Source organism: Heloderma suspectum, chromosome W (assembly GCF_057233095.1).
Source record: "Heloderma suspectum isolate Gila_16-S chromosome W, 16-S_ref, whole genome shotgun sequence".
Lineage (NCBI taxonomy): Eukaryota > Metazoa > Chordata > Lepidosauria > Squamata > Helodermatidae > Heloderma > Heloderma suspectum.
The window spans coordinates 1,267,720-1,293,448 of record NC_139475.1 but is presented as its reverse complement, the minus strand read 5'-3'; the positions used below and the strand labels follow the sequence as shown (position 1 = coordinate 1,293,448).

Genomic DNA, 25,729 nt, shown 5'->3' with positions numbered 1-25,729 from the left:
GTGAGAAGACGTTCAGAGAATCCTAGCGAGCTCAAACATTGCTTGTTCACCCATCTGTAGCTTTAGATTTCTTGTTAGATGATTACATGGCTGTTATTCTCTGACATTCTTACTATCCTTACAATAATCTCCTTTTCCAACTCCACAATACCCTTTTTGAGGTATGATGACCAGAACTCTACGCAGCATACCAAGGCGTTACGATAACTTGGCCGTTTTTATTTTCAATCCCTTTCCCAAAGATCCCCAGGCGTGAAATTTGCCGAACAGATCATTCAAAGCCAGGGAGCAGAACTGGCCTGCAGGGGGTGGCAGAGTGCTTTGCCATCCTACAGGAATGAAACGTCTTCTTGAAACCTAAAATCCCATTTTTATTTATTCATGTATTACATTTCTATACCACCCAATAGCCGAAGCTCTCTGGGCAATTCATAATTAAAAAAAACAGAGAGAGAGAGAGAGAAGTTACTTCATATTTGTCCTGTAGATTCAGACTTCCCCAGCCTTGTGCCCTCTGGATGTGTTGGAATACAACCCCCATCACCCCCAGCTTTGTGGGGAAGGTAGGAGCTGTAGTCCCCCACATCAAGGAAGGCAGGTTGAGTGAGATCATGTGAAAGCTTTGTCCCACAGGGGCTTCCCAATCCAAAAAATAATAACCACTGATTCTACACCACAAAGAATATTCGTTATTTCCCTAACACAGAGGTGGTAGGAAAAGGTCACTAGCAGTGCAATCCTAGCCATGTCTACTCAGAGGTAGGTCCCATGGAGTTCAATGGGTCTTAGTTCTTGTAGTCTTGGGATTGGCTCCAAGCCAGGAAGAATATCACTGGAAGCAAAGGTTGCTGTCCAGATTTTTCTAAGCGTACAGGCCAACCCTTTAAAATCCATCTGATATAGATTCCTTTAAAATCCACACAATATAGGTTCCTTCCCAGTTAATGGATTCTCACCTTCCTCCTGCCCCACTTAGTCTGACCTGGGAAGGCTTTCCCCCCATGCCCCATTCAAAAGTAAATGAAAGCAGTTGATCATAATGTCGGCGCGATCGAACAAAAGCAAGAATACTTTGCCGTGTTTCAACACTGAGCAGCCAAACCCAATTCTTCTTTGTCCCACGCCGCTTGTAAGTTCATTCCTTAATTTTAAAAAAATGCAGCTGATCCCTTGCAAAGCTTAGCTTCAATGAAAGATCAGTTCTTGCACCAGACCACTGGCATTTATTTTCCCTCCTCCCTCCCAATACCTTTTCCTTTTGTGTCGTGTCTTTTAGATTGTAAGCCTGAGGGCAGGGACGGTCGGAAGCTGCTTGGGTAGCCTTTTTTGGCAGAAGAGCGGGGTGAAAATGCCGTCCATCACTGAACTCAACCACTCCTTTCTCCCTCCACCCATTTCTGCAGAAGCTCAAGATCTACCAGGACCGCCGCCAGCTACGCCCTCTCAAGTGGACAGAACTGGCTGACCTGGTGGTCCATTGCATGGATTACGACCCACAGAGGCGCCCAGCCTTCCGCGCCATCCTCCGAGACCTCAACGGCCTCATCACTTCGGGTAAGTCCTGGGGGCAGCCTGAGCAGAGTGCTCAGATGCAAAAGCAGACAGCACAGGGTCCCTGCACCTTTTAATACTTGAGTGATGAGGGTAGGTCACACGGGAGCAGGTCAAGAGCCTAAGAAGAGGTGCCGAGTCAGGCTGAAGGCCCATCCCAGCTCCTACAGCCTCCAACCACAGTCGCCCACTACTGTTTCTCCCCATCAACTGGTGTTCAGAGAGAGACTGCATCTGAAAATGGAAGCTCCATTCCTTTTGTAATTGCCATCAAGAGACCAAGGAGTCCCCTCGTAATACGAGCAGAAGAACTGCCTTATCGGGGTCGTGCCAAGAGTCCATCTAGCGGAGCTTCCTGCTTCCCCTAGTGCTAGGGCTGCACTGATTTTGTTAAATCCGTCGCATCTCTGTTTTGTGGATTAACAGGCATCTTGCGTTCTGTCATCCACTCATTGACAGAACCAGAATTTTTTTAGGGATGTACGAGAATTTCATTCCACTCACGAGCATCAATGCACATCAGTGCCACCGCAAACTTGCAACAGTCTGCAAGTCCACAGAATCAGCACGACTCAGAAAAAGCCAGCCTGCTGCAGTATCAACAGATCAGATTTGTAGAAATCCAAACTCATTTGAATCCGTTGTGGATTTCTCCAGCTTATCTATGCAATGCCTAGTGCAATGCCCAGGCAGGAAGCCCATGAACAGGGCATAAAAGTCGCAGTTCCTCCATACACATGCAAATACACACTGTATGTCACCAGTACTGGTTTTAAGGGGTAGACCTGTCTTGAACATGGAAGCTCTTTTCTTAGCTATCCTAACCAATAGCCCCCTGAGAGATGCTGCCTCCCTTTCCATTGTTGCAAAAATTGTGTTCTGTCTCTGGTAGACTCATCCAGTTTGTTTACCAAGAATGAGAGGAGGCAGAGATCTGGTCCAACATGATTTTATACTGCAGAATAAGGCAACTTTTGGGGCTAGTGCACCAACAAAGATGGCAATCAAGTAGTGTGATCCAGAAGCTTATATACACAAGTCTCTGGGGGCTGTCTTACGCTTGTGCTCTATCAATCTCTTTGTCTAGCTGAGATGGAGGCAGGAAACAGGCAAGGCCTTTCACATACTCCGGCATGCACAGAGGTAGCAAAGAGGTAGTCACGTACTCTACCGTAAATACATTCTTGGCATTCCTGAGTCTCTGATCAGGCACTGTGTCTTTGTCAGCATGGCAGTTTTATACAGAGGTAGAACACACACAAAAATCTAGCTACGTAGAACAGCTTAAGCTAAGCTAAACATAGTAAAGCCGAAATTTCTATAACACCATGAGCTTGTGTAATGCCTTTAAAATGTATCATTCATTCCTTCATATTTATATACTGTCTTATCAGCTAAAAAGCCATCAAACTGGTGTACAACCATTTTAAAAAGCAAAATCATTATAAAACGACACATTTTAAAAGCCTAAATCAACGGTCATTCTTGAGGTGCTGCAGTCAAATGTCATCCTGACCATGAAAACAAACGCCCACAGCAGGCAATGGAGCGGTTTCTCCAGCTATTGGAGAATTTCACAGGGAGGTCATGGCGCTCCTGTTCCGTGGGCTGGAAAAAATACCACATTTATTGCTTTTGGGGAAAACACAGGATAGGCTGGGGGAATCATAGAATCATAGAATAGTAGGGTTGGAAGGGGCCTACAAGGCCATCGAGTCCAACCCCCTGCTCAATGCAGGAATCCAGGGAAATGGCAGGAGACACCCTGGAGAGTAACGGCATCCTCTGAAGAGCCCACAAACGTCCGAGAGAGAGTCATCTCCATAGCAGGATAACAGCTCTGTGTGATGAACCCCTGGGGGTAACGGTGCCCTCAAAAGGACCCCTCCTGCAGATCTTAATAATCAGACAGGTTCATAGCTGCAAGGCCTCAGGCCTGAACCAAGCTACTAGTAGTTTTAGAGGGGCTTAGATGCCCCATAATGCTCTCTGACTTTGGTTCAGTTGGCCGCTGCTTTCACTAACAGGCCTCTTGATTTACCAGGATGAGTCAAAGGTCGATAGAGTGTCCTCAGCACATATTCCACACTAACGAGCCGGAGTGTTTAACGAGCATTTTGGCTTTCTAAATTTTTAGCTTTGCTGTTTTAAATCTGTATTTTAAACTCTTGCACTGCTGCTAGGTTTTATTGTGGTTGTATTGTTATATTGTGGTTTTAATGTTCTGTATATTTTAAATTGTTTTATCGTGTGTTGTTTGGATTTAATTTTTGTGAACCGCCCAGAGAGCTTCGGCTATTGGGCGGTATAGAAATGAAATAAATAAATAAATAAATAAATAAATAAATAAATAAAGTGAGGCTTGTTTGTCTTAAAGCTGCAGCTGGCTGTGCTGGGAAAGCTGTGATGGTTTCCCTTCTGACCAAGCGCTGTTAGTCTATGCTGGGAATGAATGCAAATTAACGCTTGCTGCTGCCATGCTGCCTCACTGCTGACATGTATAGTATAAGACCCATTGAACCCCTTGGCTCTGGGTTCAGAGAAGCTGTCTGATCCAACCACTGGGTACGCCTGTGTGCTGTAAGTACTCAATAAAGGCTCCTTGTAAGCAAACCTGGGTCTGGTTTATCACTATCTCAGCACCTCTAAATTAAAAGGCCTACAATAGTGAGACAGGCAGTGCCTTCGTTAGCCAGGTCCTAAACCGTTTAAGGCTTTCGGGGTTAAAATGGACACCTTGAATTGAGCCCAGTAAAGCAATTGGCAACCAGTGCAGGTCTTTCAACGACAAGTGTAACACGGTCCCAATACCGCGCACTGGTCCACAGCTGAGCTGCTGCACCCGTGGAAGCATCCAGACACCCTTCAAGGGTAGCCCCACACAGCGCACCTTGCAGTAGTCTAAACGTGATGTCACCAAGTCAAACTGACTCAGGAAGGCTCGCAGCTGGTGCACAAAGTGTAACTGCGCAAGATGCTCCTTTTAAAGCCATCTCTATGCCAGTCACCAAGCAGCTCTTGCATGGGAGGAGTGTTTTGTTCACCTTCAAAAAGGTCCAGTAATCCTTTAAGTCTGGTTGACCTGTGGTGGCGAGCACACGCTGTACACTCAATCATTGGTGTTTTGCTTTCTGCTGCAATCTTTGCTTGATGCTCAATCACCCTTTTACTTCCAGATTATGAGCTTCTGTCAGACCTCCCGGCCACGGACAATTTTGCGGGGTACCTGGACTTCTCCTTGGGCCAGGACCCCACCCTCTTTGAAGATCGGCACCTAAAATACATCTCAGTGTTGGGCAAGGTGGGTGGCACACCCCTTTAGAGGTCACCAACCTCCTTGAGTCGACAGGCACATTTGGAATGTCAAGAGAGTGGTGTGGGCGCTCTCACAACTTGGCTGCCACAGAGCAGGATTTGCTCAGTCATGAAATGGCTGGCATGGTGGGCACGGCCAGGCACGAAAAACTAATTTCCCAGAAGGCAAACTGGTAAGACTTTAGTGGCTGAGTCTCCCTGAACCATTAACTCAAAAGCCTCTTCTTCAGAGGACAAGAGGTCAGGATCCTATGAGGACGGGGGTTTGGGGTCTGGATCCATGACACCTCCAAATGGAAAAAAGGAATAGCACCCTAAGTGACTTGCTCGGGGAGGAATCCCCTCCCTCCAATACTTCCCCCCCTCCCCAAATGCATGCATTGTCGTTGGCAGGGGAATTTCGGAAGCGTGGAGTTGTGCCGATATGACCCGCTGGGCGACAGCACTGGAGAGCTGGTGGCGGTAAAGCGGCTGCACCAGAGTTCAGCCAAACAGCGGCAGGACTTTGAGAAGGAGATCGCCATCCTGCGCGCCCTGCACCACGACTTCATTGTCGCCTACCGTGGGGTGTGCTACAGTCGAGGTGAGGCCATGGTGTGTTTGGGTGTGTGTGTGTGCGCACGCGTGTGCATGGGATGGTTGTTGTTTGGGATGGGTGAGAAATTAGATTCATTTGCATTTCAGTGTAAATGTACCAAATTTGCTCTTCCTGAACCTAAACACACAGCATGAAAATCTGTATAATGCAGTTCACACAAATAAAAATGTGCAGGGAAGATGTATACATTTTTTAAAATGTACACACAAAAAATGTGCACAGAAGATGCATATGTTTTCGAAAAATGCTCACAAAAACACTTTATTCAATGGGGGGGGTATGTACATTTGCAAAGATGTGCACAAAAGATGCAGACGGGGGGCGGGCGGAATGCATACAAACCGTGCATTAATCCCTGCATGTTCCTCATGAGGACATAAGAAGAGCCCTGCTAGATGTGACCAAGGTGGGTTCAGCAAGCCCATCATCCTGTTTCCAACCTGATAGATGGCTAGATACGCCATTGGGAAGCCGTCAAACAGAACAACTGTCCCCTAACACTATGGTTCCCCAACAGCTGGGAATCCGAGACAGACTTTCCCTGAATGTGGATGTTTCATGGTAAAATGGCTGCCAGGACCTACTCTCCATGAATCTGTCAATTCCCTTTAGTGTGCATTTCTCCTAATACATCCCATTTTGTCTGCAATGTTTCCTAATACGCACAGTTTTTTATCTTTTTCATTTTTTAGTTTTTTAAAAACATATATACCTACATGGATTTGTATATACACATAGCAATGAATAGATATGAAATGCATATATATGAAAATACAACATTCTAGCAATTATACATAAGTTTCAACCAAAGCAGGCCAGATATCCAAATAAGTATCCATTCGCAGGTGGCGTCTATATGCCACCTGTCCAAATATTAAAAGCGTTGCAAGGCCCTCAGTCCGTTGCATTAGAGGAAGTGAGCCTTTATCCTTCCAGAGTTGTAATATCAGTCTTTAGCTGTCATGAGGGCACAGAGAATCCATTTCCACTGACCATTTGTTAGTTTCTAAGAAGCAGATAGATAATTTAAAAGAGCATGTCCATCAGTGAATAGTAAAGACTGTTCCAGGACAAAATGTATCCGTATAATGACCTCTTCCCCAAAAGAAACAACTCCTGAAAATTGCCCAAACATACGTTGACAAGAAGCATTAGCTGCATTGCCCCTCCAGCAATTAGCTGAATTAGACCCTAACTTACTAAAGATTTGTTTGTTTATTTGTTTATTTCATTTCTGTACCGCCCAATAGCCAAAGATCCCTGGGCAGTTCACAGAACATTGCAGTGCTCAATAGACATGAAACAAAAGTTTTTTGCTGACTAAGATTCAGCCTAAGACCCACAGATGCGACAGGTATAGATGCCAAAGTGGGGATCCATTGTTTGGGCAAAATGGGAGACCCAAGTCCCTCTTCCATTCCTGCTTATGAAATTCCTGGAATGTCATTCCATTCCCTGTGTATCATATTTATTCATCAGTGACAAGTATCCATAGACGTCAGTTGTGTGCCACTTTGCCTGACCAGCCTCAAGAAGTGCTTCCAGTAATGACAGAGACCCCGATGCTGCAAAAGCAGCCAGGCCAAAGATGCTGATACGAATAGATGCTGCAGTTGCCATTCAGCTATAGCTGGCAGTGGCAAGTCAGTTTTTTTGCCAGCAATTTTCCTAATAGCCTGCATTTTTAAGGTTATTTTCAAAATATGCACATTCTGGTGCGCACCTTTCCCTCATATGAATATTTCCCCCCACCACCACCACATTTTTGGATTGGGGAAGTCCATGCAAAATTCGGAGAAGTGCGTATTCTGAAGGAGAACCGAATTTCAATTTGCATCCCAGCTTGAAAGTGCGAAAACACTCCCCCGCCCTGCACTCGGTCCTTGTGGCCAAGACAGAGCTGCATTTTGCACCTCTACGGAGCAATGGAAGCCAGGAAGTTTAGTTCTGTTTCCCAGTGATTACTGCAGCACTCACCTCCCACCTCAGGCCGGAACTGCCTCCATATGGTCATGGAATACCTGCCCAGTGGCTGCCTCAGGAATTACTTGCAGAGGAACCAGAAGCGGCTGGACTTGAAGAAGCTGCTGCTTTATGCCTGGCAGGTGTGCAAGGTGAGATGACTTGGTTTTCTCATGGGTCGGGCACCACAAACCTTAACAAACAAAGGGAAAACCCAGAATGCGAAGCCAAGAACAGACTCTGGCCTGCATAAGCCATGTGACGTCCTCTCCCGACTTACATGATGCGCGCATGCGTTGCATCTTAGGAGCGCATTGGTGCAGCTTTGCTGGGTCAGACCAAAGGGCCCCCTAGACCAGCCAATGGCGCAAGTAGGTAATTTTAGACCAGGGACGGGTGACGTGGCCGTGATGCTCCCAATGCAGCCCGTGACAACCAGCACCACTCCACATACCGCAAAATAGAAAATGGCATTCAGAGCACTGTGGACCCCCCAAAGGTCAAATCTAGCTTGCTTGGAGGAGGCTGGCTGGGAATGATGGGAGTTGTAGTCCGACACATGTGGAGGGTACCATTTTGGTGGAGGCTGGCCAGGAATTATGGGAGTTGTTGTCCAATGCATCAGGAGGGCACCAGGTTGGGGGAGGCTGACTGAGAATGATGGGAGCTGTAGTTCAGCACGTGTGGAGTGCCCTTTCCTACCCTGCACCCCAATTCCATGATACAGCTACTGGGAGGGGAGGATTCTCCTTTCGACCACCAACTGCATGTCACCACCAAGTGTGAAGATCCTGAGGTACACTAGATTTGCCAAGGAACTCTTAAGAAGCTCCTTATTCGTTGCTCCAGATGTATCTCAGAGGCACAGCGGGGTGGGGTGGAGCTGAGGAGAAACCCCGGCCACTGAGGCCCTCTGATGTCCATCTTCCTCGCAGGGCATGGACTACCTGGGCTCTCAGCGCTACATCCACAGAGACTTGGCCACCAGGAACATCTTGGTGGAAAACGAGAACCGTGTCAAGATCGGTGACTTCGGCCTGGCCAAAATCCTGCCCCCGGGCAAGGAGTACTATGTGGTGCGGGAACCTGGACAAAGCCCCATCTTCTGGTAGGAGAGGAAGCCGTTGTCGCCAAAGCAGACATGTGGGGGGGGGGCGGTCTGTGTACCTGGCGGCAAGGTTACGTTTTATTTTGATATTTTATTTTAGTTTTTATTTATTATTACCATTTATATACTGCCTTAGTTGCTAAAAAGCCATCAAGGCAGGGCAGAAAATGTTTAAACCGGGGTGGGAAAGTATGGTTCGCAGCCCCCAAGCCTTATCTGGCCCACCCCAGACTGTCAGCATCAGGCGCCACCAAATAAAGCAGGGAACAAGGGAAAAAATGCTCCATGGTTCCTGCCATTGGAACCTCATTCTTAGACTGTCCTTGAAGCATCCTAGCAAGCAGCGCTTGAAACTTTCTGCTTGCTTCCTGGGATGTTCTGGGGATGCTCTAGGAAGGAGGCTTCCCTGGCAGGACCCAGAGAGCCCATCCTGGAGTGGGTTTTTTTTTTAAATCTCTTTTTGCTTCCCAACAGTGATCAGGCAAGTGAACCTACATAAGAATATAAGATGAGCCCTGCTGGATCAGGCCAAAGGCTCTCTGGTCCAGCATTCTGTTCACACACTGGCCTAAAGAGAAAGCCCGGTTTAAGGAAGGGTAAAGCATGTCGCCATCATCACAAAACATGTCACTATCATCAAAGTGCGATCTAACAATTTTAAGATAGCAAGGGCACAATCCTATACCTGTTTAAACAGAAAGAAAGTCCTACAACTTCCACCATGCCCCAGGCAGCATGCTGGGAGTTGCAGGACATTTTTTCAGTCTAAACGTGCATCGGATTGCATCTTAAGAACGGCCTTTTTTATGCAACCAGCGAAAGGAAGTTGCAGGAGACAATCAGGGCAGGAATCTTGAGAAGAATTGGATGGTGTGAGTCCAAGCAAGGGATGCGACCTGGGAAGCAGGACAGCTAGATACACACACATCTTTTGTTTGGGGTTTTGTTTTGTTTTTTAACCATGGCTTCCCCCCATGGCAGGTACGCACCAGAATCTCTGGCTGACAACATCTTCTCCCAAGAGTCGGACGTCTGGAGTTTTGGTGTCGTCCTCTACGAGCTGTTCACCTATGGGAGCAAGAGCCGCAGTCCCTCGGAGGTGAGATTGACTCCTCCTGGACCTCACAGACATTAGGGGCTGATCAAGGAGAGGTTGCATTGGTTGCTCTCTGGGGTATCTGTGTGTACTGGATCAGCAGTGAGTGTTCAATTCCCAGAGGGGTGTGTGTGTGTGTGTGTGTGTGTGTGTGAGAGAGAGAGAGAGAGAGAGAGAGAGAGAGAATCTCTGTTGCTGTTATTTTATTTATGTCGTCATTCATTCGTCTGTTTGTTTATTCATTAAATTTCTTAGACATCTTTCTCAGACAAAGACTGAAGGTGTCTTACACTAGGGATTAAAACATACAGAAATGTAAAACAATTTAAAACAGCTAAAAACAATCCACAATAAAATACCAAGAGCTGATAAAACAACCAAATTAAGAAGCCCACTGAGTGGCACCACATGCTTGGAAATAGTGGGAAATCTTCACCTGGCACCAAAAATGTGGCAATATTGGGGCCAGGCAGACCTCACTGGGGAGAACACGTCACTATAATCACACGATTTGGAGCCAAAACACATTGCTATCATCACAAAACATAGCAGTATCACCACAAAACACATCAGTATTATCACAAAACACATCACCATCATCTCAAAACACGTCACCATCACTGTCTGGGGCATGCTGGGAGTTGCAGGACCTCTTTCTGTATAAGCATGCAAAGGATTGTGCCTTTATTGTATTTTTAATTCTGCTTTATTTGTTACTGTATACTGCCATGAACATGACAAAGGCAGTTTAATTAAATAAATAAAAGGCTTGGGTTTTTCCTGTAGTTTTTAGGTTGTTAAACTTTAGTTTCATTCATTGTTTCCATGCTGCTTTTCTGTAAACATACAAAAGACAAGAACAACCAAAGTGGAGCTTACAGTTCCCCGGAGGAAACGTTGCTGTACCCGACTAAACGTTTGCTTACTGCAAACAAAATAAAAACAAAACATCCATTAAAAGAATAAAAACGGCAGAAGCGGAGTGGTCTGAAAAGACTCCAACTTAAACTTAAAATGGCAAAAAGAAAAAAAGTCTGAAAAGTCTGAAAAAAGTCTGAAAAAAAGTCTGAAAAGACTCCAACTTAAACTTAAAATGGCAAACAGCAGATGATACAGTAAAAGCCGGATGGAGTTTTATTTTGTTCTTTGTAAAGTCAGCTGAAATAAATAGATCAGCACATCAGCACAGGTCTGTCCTGCGTATCTATGTGTGTAGGCATTGTCTGCGCAGTGTTAGTGTGCGTGTGCATGCACTGTATTTCTGTCGCTGCTATGCCTTTCTGTGCTGTGTGTGTGCTGTGGTGGCTGCATCTAGTTTTATATTGTGCACACGCATGCGCACGTGCACACACACACACACACACACACACAGATATAGAGCAAGGTGTTTTTTGAAAGACATTGCTACCCCCAGGCAGCCGTAGTCTGTTTCTGATATTGGAGTGTGTGTGTGTACACACACACACACACACACACACTGGCCATTCTTTTCTGCCATCTCTTCACCTCCCCCTCCTCTTTTTCCCCTTAGGAATTTCTCCGCATGATGGGACACACCAACCCCCCCACGATCGTCTGTCACCTCCTTGAGCTGCTGAAGCAGACCAGGCGACTCCCGCCCCCCACGGACTGCCCGATAGAGGTGAACAGACTGTCCATGCGTGGCCCCTGGCTACGCCGTTCTAGGTTACAATTTAAGGATGAGCAGGGACCCCCCTCCCAAACGGCATAGGCATGTATACAGCACCACTCCCTTCCTAGCAGGACTTCTCCCTCTCTGTCCCTCTCTCAATCCCTCACAAAGCATTTTCCCTCCAGCGGCTGAGTTGTCACCCAAAAGCATAAATGCTATTATTATTATTTATTTGTATCTACTTATTTCAAGTATCTTTTATCCCACTCCTCAGCCAAAAGGCCTCCTGAATTAGGTTATATATAATCAGTAAAACAAGACAGTCCCTCCCCCCCTCCCCGGTTTGCAATCTAAAAAGACACAACACACAAGGAAGAAGGGATGGGGAGGGAAGAGGAAAAAATTAAGTCTTTCAGCAGGGCTGGTGGAACGGCCCAGCTTCCCCTCTCCTTTACCTTACTACAATCTTTAGCTGTGATTTTACATCCCAGCCACCCATTTGTTATCTCCACAAAGCTTTTTTTTTTTTTTTAAGTGGACATTAAGGGTTTTTTTTAATTGCAACATGGGCTGGTACTTCACAACGGACTGCCTGTGTCCGTAGTAGCTTCAAGCCACCATAGCTATCCAATTGTATCGTTGACATTGTACTCAAAATAGTATGTATCCTTCGGCGTCCTCTTCCCCAAATTTAAGGCCACAGCCCTGCCTGTGCAGAATGCCTGTGTGCCGCAACATCTGAGGAAGCAAAATGGCATTCTGACACGGGCGAAAGGATCGCAAGGGGGGAAATTGGATTTCTGGAGCACACCTTGCTGGTGTGGAAGAGGGCCAAAGGGGAGGCTTGGCTTGCTTTGGGAAGATGCCGGGATTGTGTTCTGCTCCTTCTGGCTTGCCCTGATTAACAGCCCCCTCCCGTCTCTCTCCTTACGCTTTCCCCAGGTTTTTGCCTTGATGCAATCCTGCTGGTCCTTCGCGCCGAGCCAGCGGCCCCGATTCTGCAAGCTGGCCCCACAAATCGAAGCCCTGAGGAATAGCCGCTGCAAAGCCCGGGGCTAGGGAGTGACACCACTGGGTTTTTAACCCCATCCGCCCAGCCTTGATATTTTCATTCACCTGTGCTGCCATCATGGAACTCAAGGTGGCCGTCCGGGGGGGGGGGGGGGGTCCCAAAGTGCTGCCCCGCCATCCAGGCATGAGTCAGACCTGCTTAGCCTCTGTGTGAACCACTCCACCTTCTCCAGTGTAGGCTACTTTGGTCTCCTCTTCCATTCCTCCCCTCCTCCAGCATCCAAAGGGGTCCCCCAGATTGCTGTGTGTGAAGTTTCGGTGTCCCAGGTCCATAGCACACAAAACTGTGGAAAATCTACCCATGCTAATTTATACCTATATATGCCAGTTTAGAAATTATGTCTAGGATTTGTTTAAATTCCACAAGAGCCAGCAGCGGACAACGACTGTCTCTTCCACGTTGTTTCACATTCAATACGTTCTTCAGTTAATTTGCACCCTGACCCAGATCAGCTGAAACCAAATGAAAAAAAGAGGCTTTTCCCCCCCTCAGCTCAATTGCAGGGGACAATTGGAGAGGGGGTGTTGCATCATGTGGGAAGGAGAGGGTTTGCCCTTCCTGTCCCCAGCTGCAATGACCCTTGAAAGCCGCCCCCTACGTGGCAATGAAGCTGAGGAAACATCTTCCACTGGCACCCACAGACCGGCAGGGCCCTGGGAAATAGAGCCAGGGCTGGAGCCTCATGAGCCCAGACCCATCAATGCCCCTGCCAGCTCTGTCTCAGCTCTGGAGACCTCGACAGCACTCTGCCACCAATGTGCCCAACCCCCTTTTTAAGGAGAGCACAGGAGCAGCCTGCTCGTCTTGCAACCCCTGCAAATATGCATCCTTCTCTCCTTCTCTCTCCCAGTTAATACATCCTTGCCTGGTGGAAACATGGAAATGTGTTCTGTCAGGTCAGGGCATCCATCTGTCCAGCCCACGATGGCTATGTTGATTGGGAGTGACTCCGCAGGGTCTAAGCGGAGAGGGGCATCTCCCAGCCTCCTCTTACCTGGCAATGTTGGGGATGGAACCTCTCGGACTTTGGAGCCATGACTCCATGTTGGCGTTCTCCTTTGTCTGGTCTGCTGCAAATCTTCCCTCCGCCTCTTCCTCTCGTAGCTAATGGGCTGCTAATATCAGACGTGCTTGATACTGGTGGCCACATGTTTTTGGAAGGCACCAGGCTTTGCAATGCAGCTAGTCCTCATTGCGGCAGCGTATGCGTACATTATCCAGTATGCACGAAAGACCCCTGAATTTATCTGATTTGAGTTTAAAGACTTTGCTGAAGCCCGGAGAACTTTGGCTTTGGGTAAATGAACGAACTAACAAACACAGGCAGACCATTGGCCCATTTAAGCTCAGTTCTGCTCTATCCCTGAGCTGTGGTCCATCAACTAAAGAAATCTAAGATTCTAGTCCTTATGGTTCTGAACAAAGGGCTGATTTAAAAAGGAACATAGGAAACAGTGTTGTACTAAGCCAGACCATCAGTCCATCTAGCCCAGTGTTGACACTGACTGCCAGTGTCTCTCCAAGATTTCAGGCAGGAATGTTTCCAGCCCTGCCAGGAGATGCTGCTGGGGATCGAACCTGCGACATTTGAAGGCAAAGCTACCACTGAGCTATGGTCCTTCCCCTCAAAATAAAGCAAGGTCCCAGTCTTCGTTGTTCTGAGTAAAGGGCTGGTTTAAATAAGAAGCAAGGAAGCTGCCTCATACCATTAGACCTCGAACCATTAATCCCAGGCCCTGCTGGGGAGCAGATATTTCTCTGCTTCCCAGCTCCACCATGCTGCATTTAGGTTTTAAAAACCTTTATTGCAACCACTGGGGTGGGGGAGCATTTTCGGGGGGGGGGAGTGTGTGTGCGTGCGTGCATGAGTGGGGTATGGGCAATTTCATCAGCAGCCACATACCAGCAGCGACTGGCCCAGCCCACTTTTGGATGTGGCCCAGTCCTGTCATCTGGTCCCTTTGCCCAGAGCCCATCCAGCCCTCAAAGTGATGAAAAAGATCCCTCACTTCCAGACCTTTTCCCTGCACTGGTCATGAGAAGTTGTCAGTGTTCTGAGAAGGGCGACACTGCCAGAAATGATCCAGTAAACTTTTAACGCTGTTGCTGTACTGTGTTTGCGTGTCTGGATGTTTTTTCTTCCTCTTGCACTTAAGAGTGTGTGTGTGTGGGGGGGGGTTATATCCCTCACTCCAAATAAAATTGGTAATTCACAGTGCCTCTTGTGCGGCACTTGGCCGTACCTAGGGTTGTGCGAAGCAGGAAGACTTGCTGAAGTTCTTCAAACTCCATTTCAGCTTTGGGTGGTATCCAGCTGTGTCATTTCATGAGTGCAAATGATGTTGCACTAGCGGAAACTAGGTTACTAACTATGCACAAGAGGAGACGCCAACTAAAGCTATGCTTGCGCATGTATGGTTGTGCAAGCAGATGCACAACCGGCTGCAGAAGATTCAGCAGAGCTCTGCTAGTGCCATTTGAGTTTGTGGAACTGTGGAACACTGCCTTCTGTTTTTTCCTCTTCGTAGGAAAATCCGTGCATATTTATGTGTATTTTTCCAAATGTACTCATCAACGGTGCACATCTCAGAAAGCAAGCATGCTTCTCCCATTAATTTTTGACTGATGCGTATTTGTGCACATTTTTCAAAAGTATGCATTTTTCATGTGCATATTCCAAAGGTACACATGCTGTCAAACGCATTTTTTGTGGGGGTCCCCAAATCACATTGCAGGCCCAGAAATCGACTGACTTCAACTGCATACTGTGTGTGTCTGAGTTCGTGTTTGGTGCAGAATGTGTAAACTGGGTAAAATCCTGATAAAAAAACAAATTAAAATGAAGTTCTCATACATCCCTAACTATAACCTTCCACTGCAACTGTGCCATCAGTTCCCCAGGATTTTCCACTGTTCTTCCAAATAGTGTGGGATGTGCCACTAAGCAATAAAGCAGAAGGAAAATCCACAGGCATGCTGTAGCAACTCATGATCACATACCGCTGTGCAAATTTGCCCCCTCTGAAAAACATGCCCTCCCAGAAAGAACCCTCTATGTCCCCAATACCCACCTCACATCCACTCACTTTTCTCTTCCCCACTTACACACACGCACACACACACACACACACCCCTAACTCACATTTTAACCCTCCTCCAAAAAACGCATTCCTAGAACATCCCTGGAGCATCCTGGAAGCAGGCAGGAACCTCAAGCACAGTTTTCTTCGGTTTTCTAGGAATGAAGCTTCTATGGCAATAGCCAAAAAGCACATTTCTAGAGTGCTTTTTTCCCTTTCTTTCTCTCTCTCTCTCTCTCTCTCTCTCTCGGCAGTGGCAGATGCTGGGGGTCTCTGGGGCTACTCAAGAGGACTTGGGGGTAGCTTTTTTTGCACTCCTTCTTGAAATGTTTTGCTTGGTGCCCAATCAAGCTGAAAGTGCAAGACAAGTGCAAGACAAGGTCACCCCCCTTGTTGTTGTTGTTCAGTCGTTCAGTCGTGTCCGACTCTTCGTGACCCCATGGACCATAGCACACCAGGCCTTCCTGTCCTGCGCTCTCTCCTGGAGCGTGCTCAAGTTCATATTCATTGCATCGGTGATGCTATCCAGCCGTCTCATCCTCTCCCATCCCCTTCTCCTTTTGCCTTCAGTCTTTCCCAGCATCAGGGTCTTTTCCAGAGAGTTTTCTCTTCACATTAGGTGGCCAAAATATTTGAGCTTCAGCTTCAGTATCTGTCCTTCCAATGAGCACTCAGGGTTGATTTCCTTTAGGATGGACTGATTTGACCTCCTTGCAGTCCAGGGGACTCGTAAGAGTCTTCTCCAGCACCACAGTTCGAAAGCATCGATTCTCCGGCGCTCAGCCTTCCTTATAGTCCAGCTCTCACAGCCATATGTTGCTACTGGGAAAACCATAGCTTTGATTAGACGGACCTTTGTGGGCAAGGTGATGTCTCTGCTTCTTACTATGCTGTCTAGGTGTGCCATAGCTTTCCTCCCAAGGAGCAAGCGTCTTTTAATGTCATGGCTACAGTCACCGTCTGCAGTGATGTTGGAGCCCAAGAAAATAAAATCTGTCACTGCTTCCATTTCTTCCCCTTCTATATGTCAGGAAGTGATGGGGCCAGATGCCATGATCTTCGTTTTTTTAATGTTGAGCTTAAAACCAGCTTTTGCACTCTCCTCTTTCACCCTCAGCAAGAGGCTCTTTAGATCTTCTTCACTTTCTGCCATTAGGGTGGTATCGGCTGCGTATCTGAGGTTGTTGATAATTCTCCCGGCAATCTGAATTCCGACCTGTGATTCATCCAACCTGGCGTTTCTCATGATGTACTCTGCATATAAGTTAAATAAGCAGGGCGACAATATGCAGCCTTGTCGTACTCCTTTCCCAATTTTGAACCAATTGGTTGTTCCATCTCTGGTTCTGACTGTTGCTTCTTGACCCTCGTACAGGTTTCTCAGGAGACAGGTCAGGTGGCCTGGTACTCCCATATCTTTAAGAATTTGCCACAGTTTGTTGTGATCCACACAGTCAAAGGCTTTAGCGTAGTCAATGAAGCAGAAATAGACGCTTTTCTGGAATTCTCTTGCTTTCTCCATGATCCAACGAATGTTGGCGAATTGATCTCTAGTTCCTCTGCCTCTTCGAAACCCAGCTTGTACTTCCGGTAGTTCTCGGTTCACATGCTGCTGAAGCCTAGCTAGTAGGATTTTGAGCATCACCTTGCTGGCATGTGAAATGAGCGCAATTGTACAGTAGTTCGAACACTCTTTGGCATTGCCCTTCATTGGAATTGGAATGTAAACTGACCTTTTCCAGTCTTGCGGCCACTGTTGAGTGTTCCAAATGTGTTGGTATATTGAGTGCCGCACTTTAACAGCATCATCTTTTAGGATTTTAAATAGCTCAGCTGGAATACTGTCATCTCCGCTAGCTTTGTTGTTACTAATGCTTCCTAAGGCCCACTTGACTTCACTCTCTAGGATGTCCGGCTCAAGTTCAGTGGCCGCACTCTCATGGCTATCACCCCCCTTCCGCCCCAACAAAACACACCGTTTCCATTAACCAGGATGTTCTTTTTTATTACTTTTATTAATATTTAGCAAAAACATCATAAAACTACAATCCAAGAAGATTCTTTAAAAAACAGAAAGAAAAAGTAGAACATAGTTCCTAACCAGAGTTGTGCTCTAAGAAAAATAACAGGCAGGCAGTTATAGCTTACTTTGTTACAGGAGATCCGTAACTAGAAGCCCAATGCTGTGGAGAAAGAAATCCAGGCTCTGGGCTGCCACATTAGCTTAGTGGCAGAATGCAGTACCCTTGGCTCTGTCTTTCGATAGATTTCACATATGCCACTTACAGTGCAATCCTAGGTATGTCTACTCAGGAGTAAGTCCCACTGATTTCAATAGGACTTACTACCAAGTCACTGTGTGTATAGGATTGTGCCTTTAAAGGGCTTTTCAGCCTCTTTCCCACTGTTGGTGGGCATGTATGAAAGATGCAGTTTCAAACATGCTTATGCCAGGAGTTGAAATAAACTAATGATGGTGCTGAACAGCGGACTTACAATCAGAAAGCAACCTTCCTGTGTGACCTATATATAAATCGATGTCTTCTATTGGAAGCCTACTGTTGGTTCTCTGTACCCATCACATTTTTCACTGAGTGCTACAACTGTCTATATTGCTATCTGCATAGAGGAAAACCTTGCCAGTTTCACCAGCAGCAAAAGCCTCCCAGATTCAGCAGTGCTAGGAAAACTTTGCCCATCCACTCCTTTATCCTGCTGGTGGTGGTTCAAGAAAGGCAAGTGAGAGGGGTGTTTTTTTGTTTTTAGGGGGAAGGCTTCAAAAAGAAGTGAATATTAATACCTTAACATTTTTTAAAAGAAAGAAACTGACAAGTGGGTGGGAGAAACTGACACAGCTTTCCCCTGATTTCCCACACACCATCGCAGAGCAGCGAGGATGGTGAAGAAAATGTTAGCGAGGTGGAGTAGGGTACTGTTGGGACTGTCCAGTCCACCCAGCGGTGTAGGTCTTCTTCCGCACTAGTTGGATTGGGCAATGGCAGGGAAAGCCCAGCTTCTGAACAGTGGTAATGAGAGGAGACACCCAGTGTTGGTGAAAGCACTGCCTGTGTGGCATCAGCCCTCATAGGAACATTTCATGGGGAAAGGAAGCCCCGGGGATGACATTATCTAGGAAGGTAAACATTGGGCTGGGCTGATTCATGTTGGTCTCTGCAGGAAAAGCACCTGGGGGCTGTTTCAACCCTGTCTAGGACTAGCCAGAATGCAAAGTAGAGAGAGAGGCAGCTCAACGCAAAACTGAAGGCTGCATTTTGCTAAATGCGGTATAGCCCTGATTCAACGCGATAGCCCCCTCCGCCCTCGGTCTCACGGGATGTCAACCCCCAGATGGACCCAACCCTGAGAAGACTTCAAACATTTAGAGGCGGGAGCTGTGTGAGCCTTCCCTACCCACCCACCCATTTCACCCACAGCTTCCAACTCCATTTCCTGCTGAGCACTCGCCTTAGCTTCCTGCGAGATCCAAATCGGCAAGCGTACATTTGCATCCTCGCCCTGCCAGATCAGAAGAGGAGGTCCCACCTGGAGCCACAGTTTCACATTCCATTTTGGAAGGCAAGAGACAACAGCAGTTAGCGGATGTGAACATCAGGACAAACCACAGGAAAAGGAGAAGGGGGAGATGCAAAGGAAAGGGGAGGGAGCCAAGGAGTTCTAATCCTTGGCAGGCCACTCGGCAGGCCCCGGAACTCAGAAACCCACACTGGGCCAAGGAGTCCTGCTGGGGACCACTGATAAGGGCCTTGTGACAAATGTGCAGCTGGGCTGGGGATTTGGACATTGTGTGTCAGAAAAAGTGGATCTTGGCCCATGAATCTCAGGTGATCAAACCAAGTACCTTAGCCCATGAAAGGTGCAAGAGGATGGATCTGCACAAAGCACTACAATGACCTAAGATGAAATAATAACAGCTATTTCACGATTAAGCAACTTCTACATGGGAATTTGTTCTTTTTCTAACGACAACAACAGCAATTCCTGAGTCTTATTTGCTCTGAAGCTCAGACACCCTTAATTGCTCGCATTTTGGAAGGACAGTTTGAAATGTAATAATAATAATACCATTGTTATTAATAATACATAATACATAATAATAAATTATATTAACATTACTATTATAATATCATATTTACTATTATAAAAGTTATTGTTATGGATCATTACTATTATTATTATTCTTGGATGGATCTTATTTGGTTTGGTGCCGAGACACAGTTAATGGCTTGCATTTTGGAAGGACAATTTGAAATGCAAGAATAAGAATAATATTTATTATAATTATGAGTATTATTTCCTGGATTTTATTTGTTCTGAAGCTCAGACACCCTCAGTTGATTGCATTTTGGAAGGACAGTTTGCAATGTAATAATAATAATAATAATAATAATAATCATATTTATTACGATTATGATTTCCTGGATATTATATGTTCTGAAGCTCAGACAGCCTGAACTGCTTGCATTTTGGAAGGGCAGCTACCATCCCTCCAGAAGCAAGAAAGAATTACTGCCCCTCCCCCAGCCAATAAAGTGAGTGAGTGAGAGGATAGGGGGTCCCAAAAGGGTATCCCCACTTCTGCCCCCAGTGGCTTCCTTATAGACAAGCCCTTATCCCAGCAAAGCCTCAGGCAAGCCATTTTTAACTGATACCCGTGTCCCATGTATCGTGTGGTGCAATGCCACATTGTGGGTGACCACAGAGACCTAAGGTTAGTGCAAAGAGCTTTGTACATCCTGAATCAGAACAAAATCAAGCATGACTAACACACACACACACACACACACACACACGTTGATTCCAATGACAGATATCCACTAAGGCCATAAACGTTCCCACTGTCTTGGCCAAGAGTCTCTAAGCAAAGAAAGCTGCAGATGGATTTTTCCCTCCTCCTTTTCTAATTGGCACCAGTGAGCCATTGGGAGAAAGGTGGTGAGTCCTCCAGACTTGGTGTTCAGGCCTGGAAAGAAAAGGGCAGTGAACCATGTCCCTCCAGCTCCAGCACGACCACACGCTTGCGTCCAAAAAGTGACCTTGCCGAGGGAGCTCTCAAAGCTGCCATTTTGCCTGAGCCAAGCCAAAGTGGTCATGTTGAGACCCTGAATGAACCACCAAGCGAAGGAGGCGGCAGAGGAGTCAGTCTCTTCTGGAAACAGAAGGTGTAACAGAAGTCCCAGAGAAGTAGTGCATCACTGATCAGAATTCCTGAGATATCATAAAGCCGCAAATATCATTCATTTCTGATTTTGACACAATCCTTTAATGAAGAAACTGTGAAACGCCATGGAGAACCCAAAGTGGAAGCAAAATGCGTTTGAAAGAAGCCATCAAATCCAAACCATCTAGTCAGGGCTGAGGAAAAAACTTACCCTGACAACCACCATGCACCGATAGCTGGACGATTTTAGCAGTTTCTTGGCTCTCTCAAATAAAATCACATCTCTGTCATCAAATGTCCAGACGTACTTTCTTTCATCCTTCCTTTGAGGCACCAGGGGGGAAAAGATGCAAAACAGAAGCTATCAGCTGCAAACAAGAACCCATAAAAAAAGCAGGTTCTTTCGATCTTCAGTTTTAGATTCTTCTGACCTCTCTGTCCCTCTTCCTCCTCCTCGTGACCCTCAGAGACTCTGATAAACCTCCATTTTCTTCCCACAGACCAAGTCTGGCTGGTGAATGGCGTCCCACATCACCAGCATCTCATACGGCACAAATCGATGGACCAAGAGGAGCTCTTTGTAGTAACAGGGGTCGAAGGACTCCAGCCGGGAAGACGGCACCATCACGCCCACTGTCCGGATGCCCATGTGGGAGGAGGGTGCAAGGCCTGCTCTCTGCAGGCACATCCCCAGGTAGACGTCATCAATGGGGAAGAGTTCGATGCTGAGGGATTCCTTGTAGATGGTGTGGGAGGTGTAACCGGACATGAGAAGGCCTCCACCACCACAATACGGTGGGTAGGACTTGGATGTGGTCACTTGCTCCGGCACATAATATTTGCTCCACTTTTCCCGGATGGGGCCCACGTTGGTAATCAGCTGCCCCACGAAGAGGTGCTCATCTCCTGCTCCTGGGACGCTCAGCAAGTAGTGGACGATGTTGTCGGTGTTGGCAAAAACGTCATCATCTCCGTTGAAGACAAAACGGACTCCCGGGCACCGGGCCTCCATCCAGGTGTGGAACAGGACCTGTTTGAGGGTCAGGTTGAAGAAGCTGTCCTGGAAGTCCCATTGGAGGATGTCTCCATACGCCTCAGTCTCCAGCCTGAGGAGTTGGTTGAGCTTCCGGGCTTCCCGGGCATTCGCTGCTACTCCTGAGAGGAATACCCGGCGGATGTGGACGCCCTCAAATGTCCGCTCTTGCCCCCACGTCTTGCGGATGATCTCGCGCCGTTCATAGTTCCCAGGAGATGACTTGATGGCCAGGAGCAAAAAGACCTCGTAGGAGGTTTCCAGGCTGCCACACTTCTCCGGGAGGTCCAGGAGCAACGGGAATTCTTTGCAATGTTTATACCATAAGAAGTCTTTGATGTGATTGGGCAGTTCAGCGAAGCCAGAGACGCTGGCCGCTGATTCATTCACCTGGCACTTGGTGAGGGGCTTGGGGGCTTTGGTAGTGATTGGCGGGATCAGCTTGGAGGTTTCCCTTGCCTCTTCCACGACATGGCTGTTCGGACGGTCGTTGCTCCGGAGAAGAAACAGGAAGCCTGTGAACCCCACCAGGCTCAGGAAGGCAGCTTCCAACCTGTAGCACCATCTCCAGGGCATCTTCCCTGAAAGACAAGGGGACACTGAGTGGAAGGACGACACACCACTGTGCTCCCACTGGCTACAGAACATCCAGCTGCAAGACCACCAACTATCTTGAAAATCCAGACCCATCGGTATTTAGATTTGCGCCAACGATGTGTTTGGCATTCACATCACTGGTTTTAATAATTGGTGCCAATTTAAGGGTTTTTTTTCCCCTAATGCTGGTCTCTACACAGCCGACAAGTGGGGTATGTTTACTGAGATCAAGGCTGGTGGCAGAAGGCGTAACCCTCATCCAGCCATATATATATGAGCGGGGGGGATTTTACTAAGCTATTCTCCAGTGTATCCTAGGATGGTCAAATGCGTCACAGCCAGAAATGGGTCCGCAGTGTCGGAAGGAGTATATTATACACTGAAAACATTAGAAAAGTATCACAAACTGTCCAGGGAAAACTTTGTTTTTACTAACAACCAATGTTTCTTGGTGTTGTGGGGTATTTTTCTATCCCATAACACTTTGCATTTCTGAATATGATGAGGGAAATGTTCCCCAATGAAAGCCCGCGGTTTGTGCCAAGCTATTGACACCCAGAGTACTTAAGCCAGCTTCCCTGAATCCGTTTTCTTTGGTAAATCCATATGACGTTGTTATACCCCAGGCACATTGCCTGGTTTTGGGGCATAAAGACGCCCCAAGTTGCAAAATCAGTAGATTCTCAGAATAAGTAGAACAGATGAGAGGAGAGGATTCAGGATGGGAACAAGAGAGAGAGAAAGCCTTTGTAAACTTTAATAATTAATCTTCCCTTTTTACTCTCATCCCTCACTCTTCTTTACCTTGGGGCTTATTCCTGACAGATGCGTACAGGATTTCACTGTAAATGTACACATGTAAATTGACTAGGCAAGCTCATATGAATCAACCAAGATTTATTTGATTTATTTATTTTATTATTTATTGCATTTATACCCCGCCTTTTTTCCTCTTGCAAGGAACCTAAGGCGGCTTACATTATCCCCCTCTTCTCCATTTTATCCTCACAACAACAACCTTGTGAGGTGGGTTGGGATGAGAGTGTGTGACTGGCCCAAAGTCACCCAGTGAGCTTCCATGGCCAAGCGGGGACTAGAACCCGGATCTCCCAGCTCCTAGTCCAACACTCTCGCCACTACACCACACTGGCTCTCAGGTGATCCAGTGACAACCCTAGTTAGATCATTAGGGGCAGAGCTCCTGAATTGTGAATGAGCCAGGAAAACTTATGCCCAGGATCCAACCCATCCCTGCTTACACTTTCTCTGCCCATCGGAGGCATTTAAAAAGCTTTCACAATGCACGTTTGAAGCCATGACTTTAATACTGAGCATGGGGCAATATGATTCCACTGAGGATCAACTGCCATATAGGACACCCCCAAAAAAGATAAAGATGAGGAAAAACTAGCTCTGATTGGTCTTCAGTGGCTGGTGGCAATTGGGACATGATCCAGAGAAATACACTTGCATAAGAGAGAACCTGGCCCTTCACTTTCTTCCCTCTGTGCAGACAAGGTGCAATTGCACAACAAAGGAAGTCTAGAAGAAGAAATGCAGAAGATACAATTGCAGTTGATTTTTTTCCTCATTCCAGAGTGATTATTCTTTTGCAGCACAAAGACGAACAGATTATTATTATTATTATTATTATTACTATTTCATTTCTATACCGCCCAGTTGAGGAAACTCAACTCAAGTTCCTCCCAAAACACACCACAATAGAAGATAATGAAAACATAACATACAATCGCTAATATACACCATTTGAAACAGTTTCATGCACAATCCCATGCATGTTTAGACAGAAAAAAGTCCTACAACTCCCAGCATTCCCCAGCTGGGAAGAAGAAGAAATGCAGAAGATACAATTGCAGTTGGTTTTTTTCCTCATTCCAGAGTGATTATTCTTTTGCAGCACAAAGACGAACAGATTATTATTATTATTATTATTATTACTACTACTATTTCTTTTCTATACCGCCCAGTTGAGGAAACTCAACTCAAGTTCCTCCCAAAACACACCACAATAGAAGATAATGAAAACATAACATACAATCGCTAATATACACCATTTGAAACAGTTTCATGCACAATCCCATGCATGTTTAGACAGAAAAAAGTCCTACAACTCCCAGCATTCCCCAGCTGGGGAATGCTGGCTGGGGAATGCTGGGTGTTTTAGGACTTCTTTCTGTCTAAACATGCATGGGATTGCGTTCGAAAACAGCTAAAACCGTTACAGTAAGATATTGGACCTGATAGAAATAACCTTTACGGTGGTGGAGAGGTTTCTCTCAGGGTGATTGCACAACAAACGCCTTGTCTAGAAGCACCCTTCCTCTCTTTGTGGGACCTGCATGAAACAGGCTCACACAGACACTGAGAGCTTCTCAAGGCACACGTTGCGCCAACCATGCAACTGATAATCACAACAAACCAATTGCCTTTTCTCTCCAACCCTCCTCCCCGCCCTGCCCCCAAAGCATCCAAGCCTGTATTATTGGCAAAACATGACCGGATCACAGCAACGTGTGTGGCTGCAGTGAAAAAGGCAAATTCCACGTTCGGCATAATTAGGAAAGGAACTGAGAATAAAACTGCCAATATCATACTGCCCCTATACAAATTGATGTCACCACACCTAAAAATGACCTTGTCGAGCTGGAAAAAGTGCAGAAAGGGGCAACTGAAATGATCGAGGGGCTGGAGCATCTCCCCTGTGACAGAAGGTTACAACAGCTGGGATGGTTGAGCTTGGAAAAAAGGAGGGTCAAGGGAGACATGACAGAGGTGTACAAAATTATGCCTGGTGTGGAGAATGTGGAGAGGGAGACATTTTTCTCCTTCTCCGATAATACTAGAAACCAACGGAGTCATCCCCTGAAGCCGATTCATGTGAGAGTGAGGACAGATAAAAAGGAAGTTAAACAATGGAATTCACTTCCACAAGGCATAATCATGGCTACCATTTCGGATGGCTTTAAAAGAGGACTGGGCAAATTCATGGAGGAGGAGAAGGCTATCAGTGGCTACTATGCGACCAGGGGCAGTATGCCTGTGTACACCAGTTGCTGGGGAACATAGGTGGGAGGGTGCTGTTGCACTCATGTCCCATTTCTGGGCTTCCCATTGGAGCATCTGGTTGGTTGCTGGGTGAACAAAATGCTGGACTAGATGGACTTTGGTCTGATCCAGCATCAGGGCTCTTCTGATGTTCTTAACAGTCTTACGGCTACCAGCCAATATTTAGTTTTGTTGCTGGTTGGTTGCTTAGAAAAGGTAGTTATCTCTGCAAGAGTTAGGAAAGAGCTGAGATTCTCTCTCAGTTTTGGAAGGAGATACCCAGCAGAGCCTGGGGAGGGTGCTACACAAACCAGTCAAAGGGGAGAGGGCTGTGTGTGTGTGGTTCTGAAGGCACCTATGATGAAAAGTATCTGAGGATCCAAGGATGGGCAGAAGATTTATCTCTATCATTTTTACTCCACCCTTCCTCTACGGAGCA

At 46.6% G+C, this 25,729-nt stretch overlaps 2 protein-coding genes across 4 annotated transcripts in view; one reads left to right on the top strand and one right to left on the bottom strand.

The window, feature by feature from the left end:
• The window catches only part of LOC146333912 (tyrosine-protein kinase JAK3-like), a 49,373-nt gene extending 35,614 nt beyond the window's left edge, over positions 1-13,759 (top strand). For all 3 annotated transcript variants that reach the window (XM_084825200.1, XM_084825198.1, XM_084825199.1), the window contains 8 exons: positions 1,404-1,554; positions 4,728-4,852; positions 5,260-5,449; positions 7,454-7,578; positions 8,362-8,534; positions 9,516-9,633; positions 11,162-11,272; positions 12,206-13,759. In XM_084825200.1, coding sequence (XP_084681326.1) covers positions 1,404-1,554; positions 4,728-4,852; positions 5,260-5,449; positions 7,454-7,578; positions 8,362-8,534; positions 9,516-9,633; positions 11,162-11,272; positions 12,206-12,322 — 1,110 coding nt within the window. In that variant the 3' untranslated portion in view covers positions 12,323-13,759. The remainder of the gene's footprint in view (positions 1-1,403; positions 1,555-4,727; positions 4,853-5,259; positions 5,450-7,453; positions 7,579-8,361; positions 8,535-9,515; positions 9,634-11,161; positions 11,273-12,205) is intronic.
• Positions 13,760-20,470: 6,711 nt separating this feature from the next.
• On the bottom strand, positions 20,471-22,203 carry LOC146333911 (N-acetyllactosaminide beta-1,3-N-acetylglucosaminyltransferase 3-like). Its single transcript, XM_084824891.1, has one exon. The coding sequence runs from the start codon at positions 22,201-22,203 to the stop codon at positions 21,058-21,060; it is 1,146 nt and encodes a 381-aa protein (XP_084681017.1). The 3' UTR covers positions 20,471-21,057.
• Positions 22,204-25,729: the final 3,526 nt, after the last annotated feature.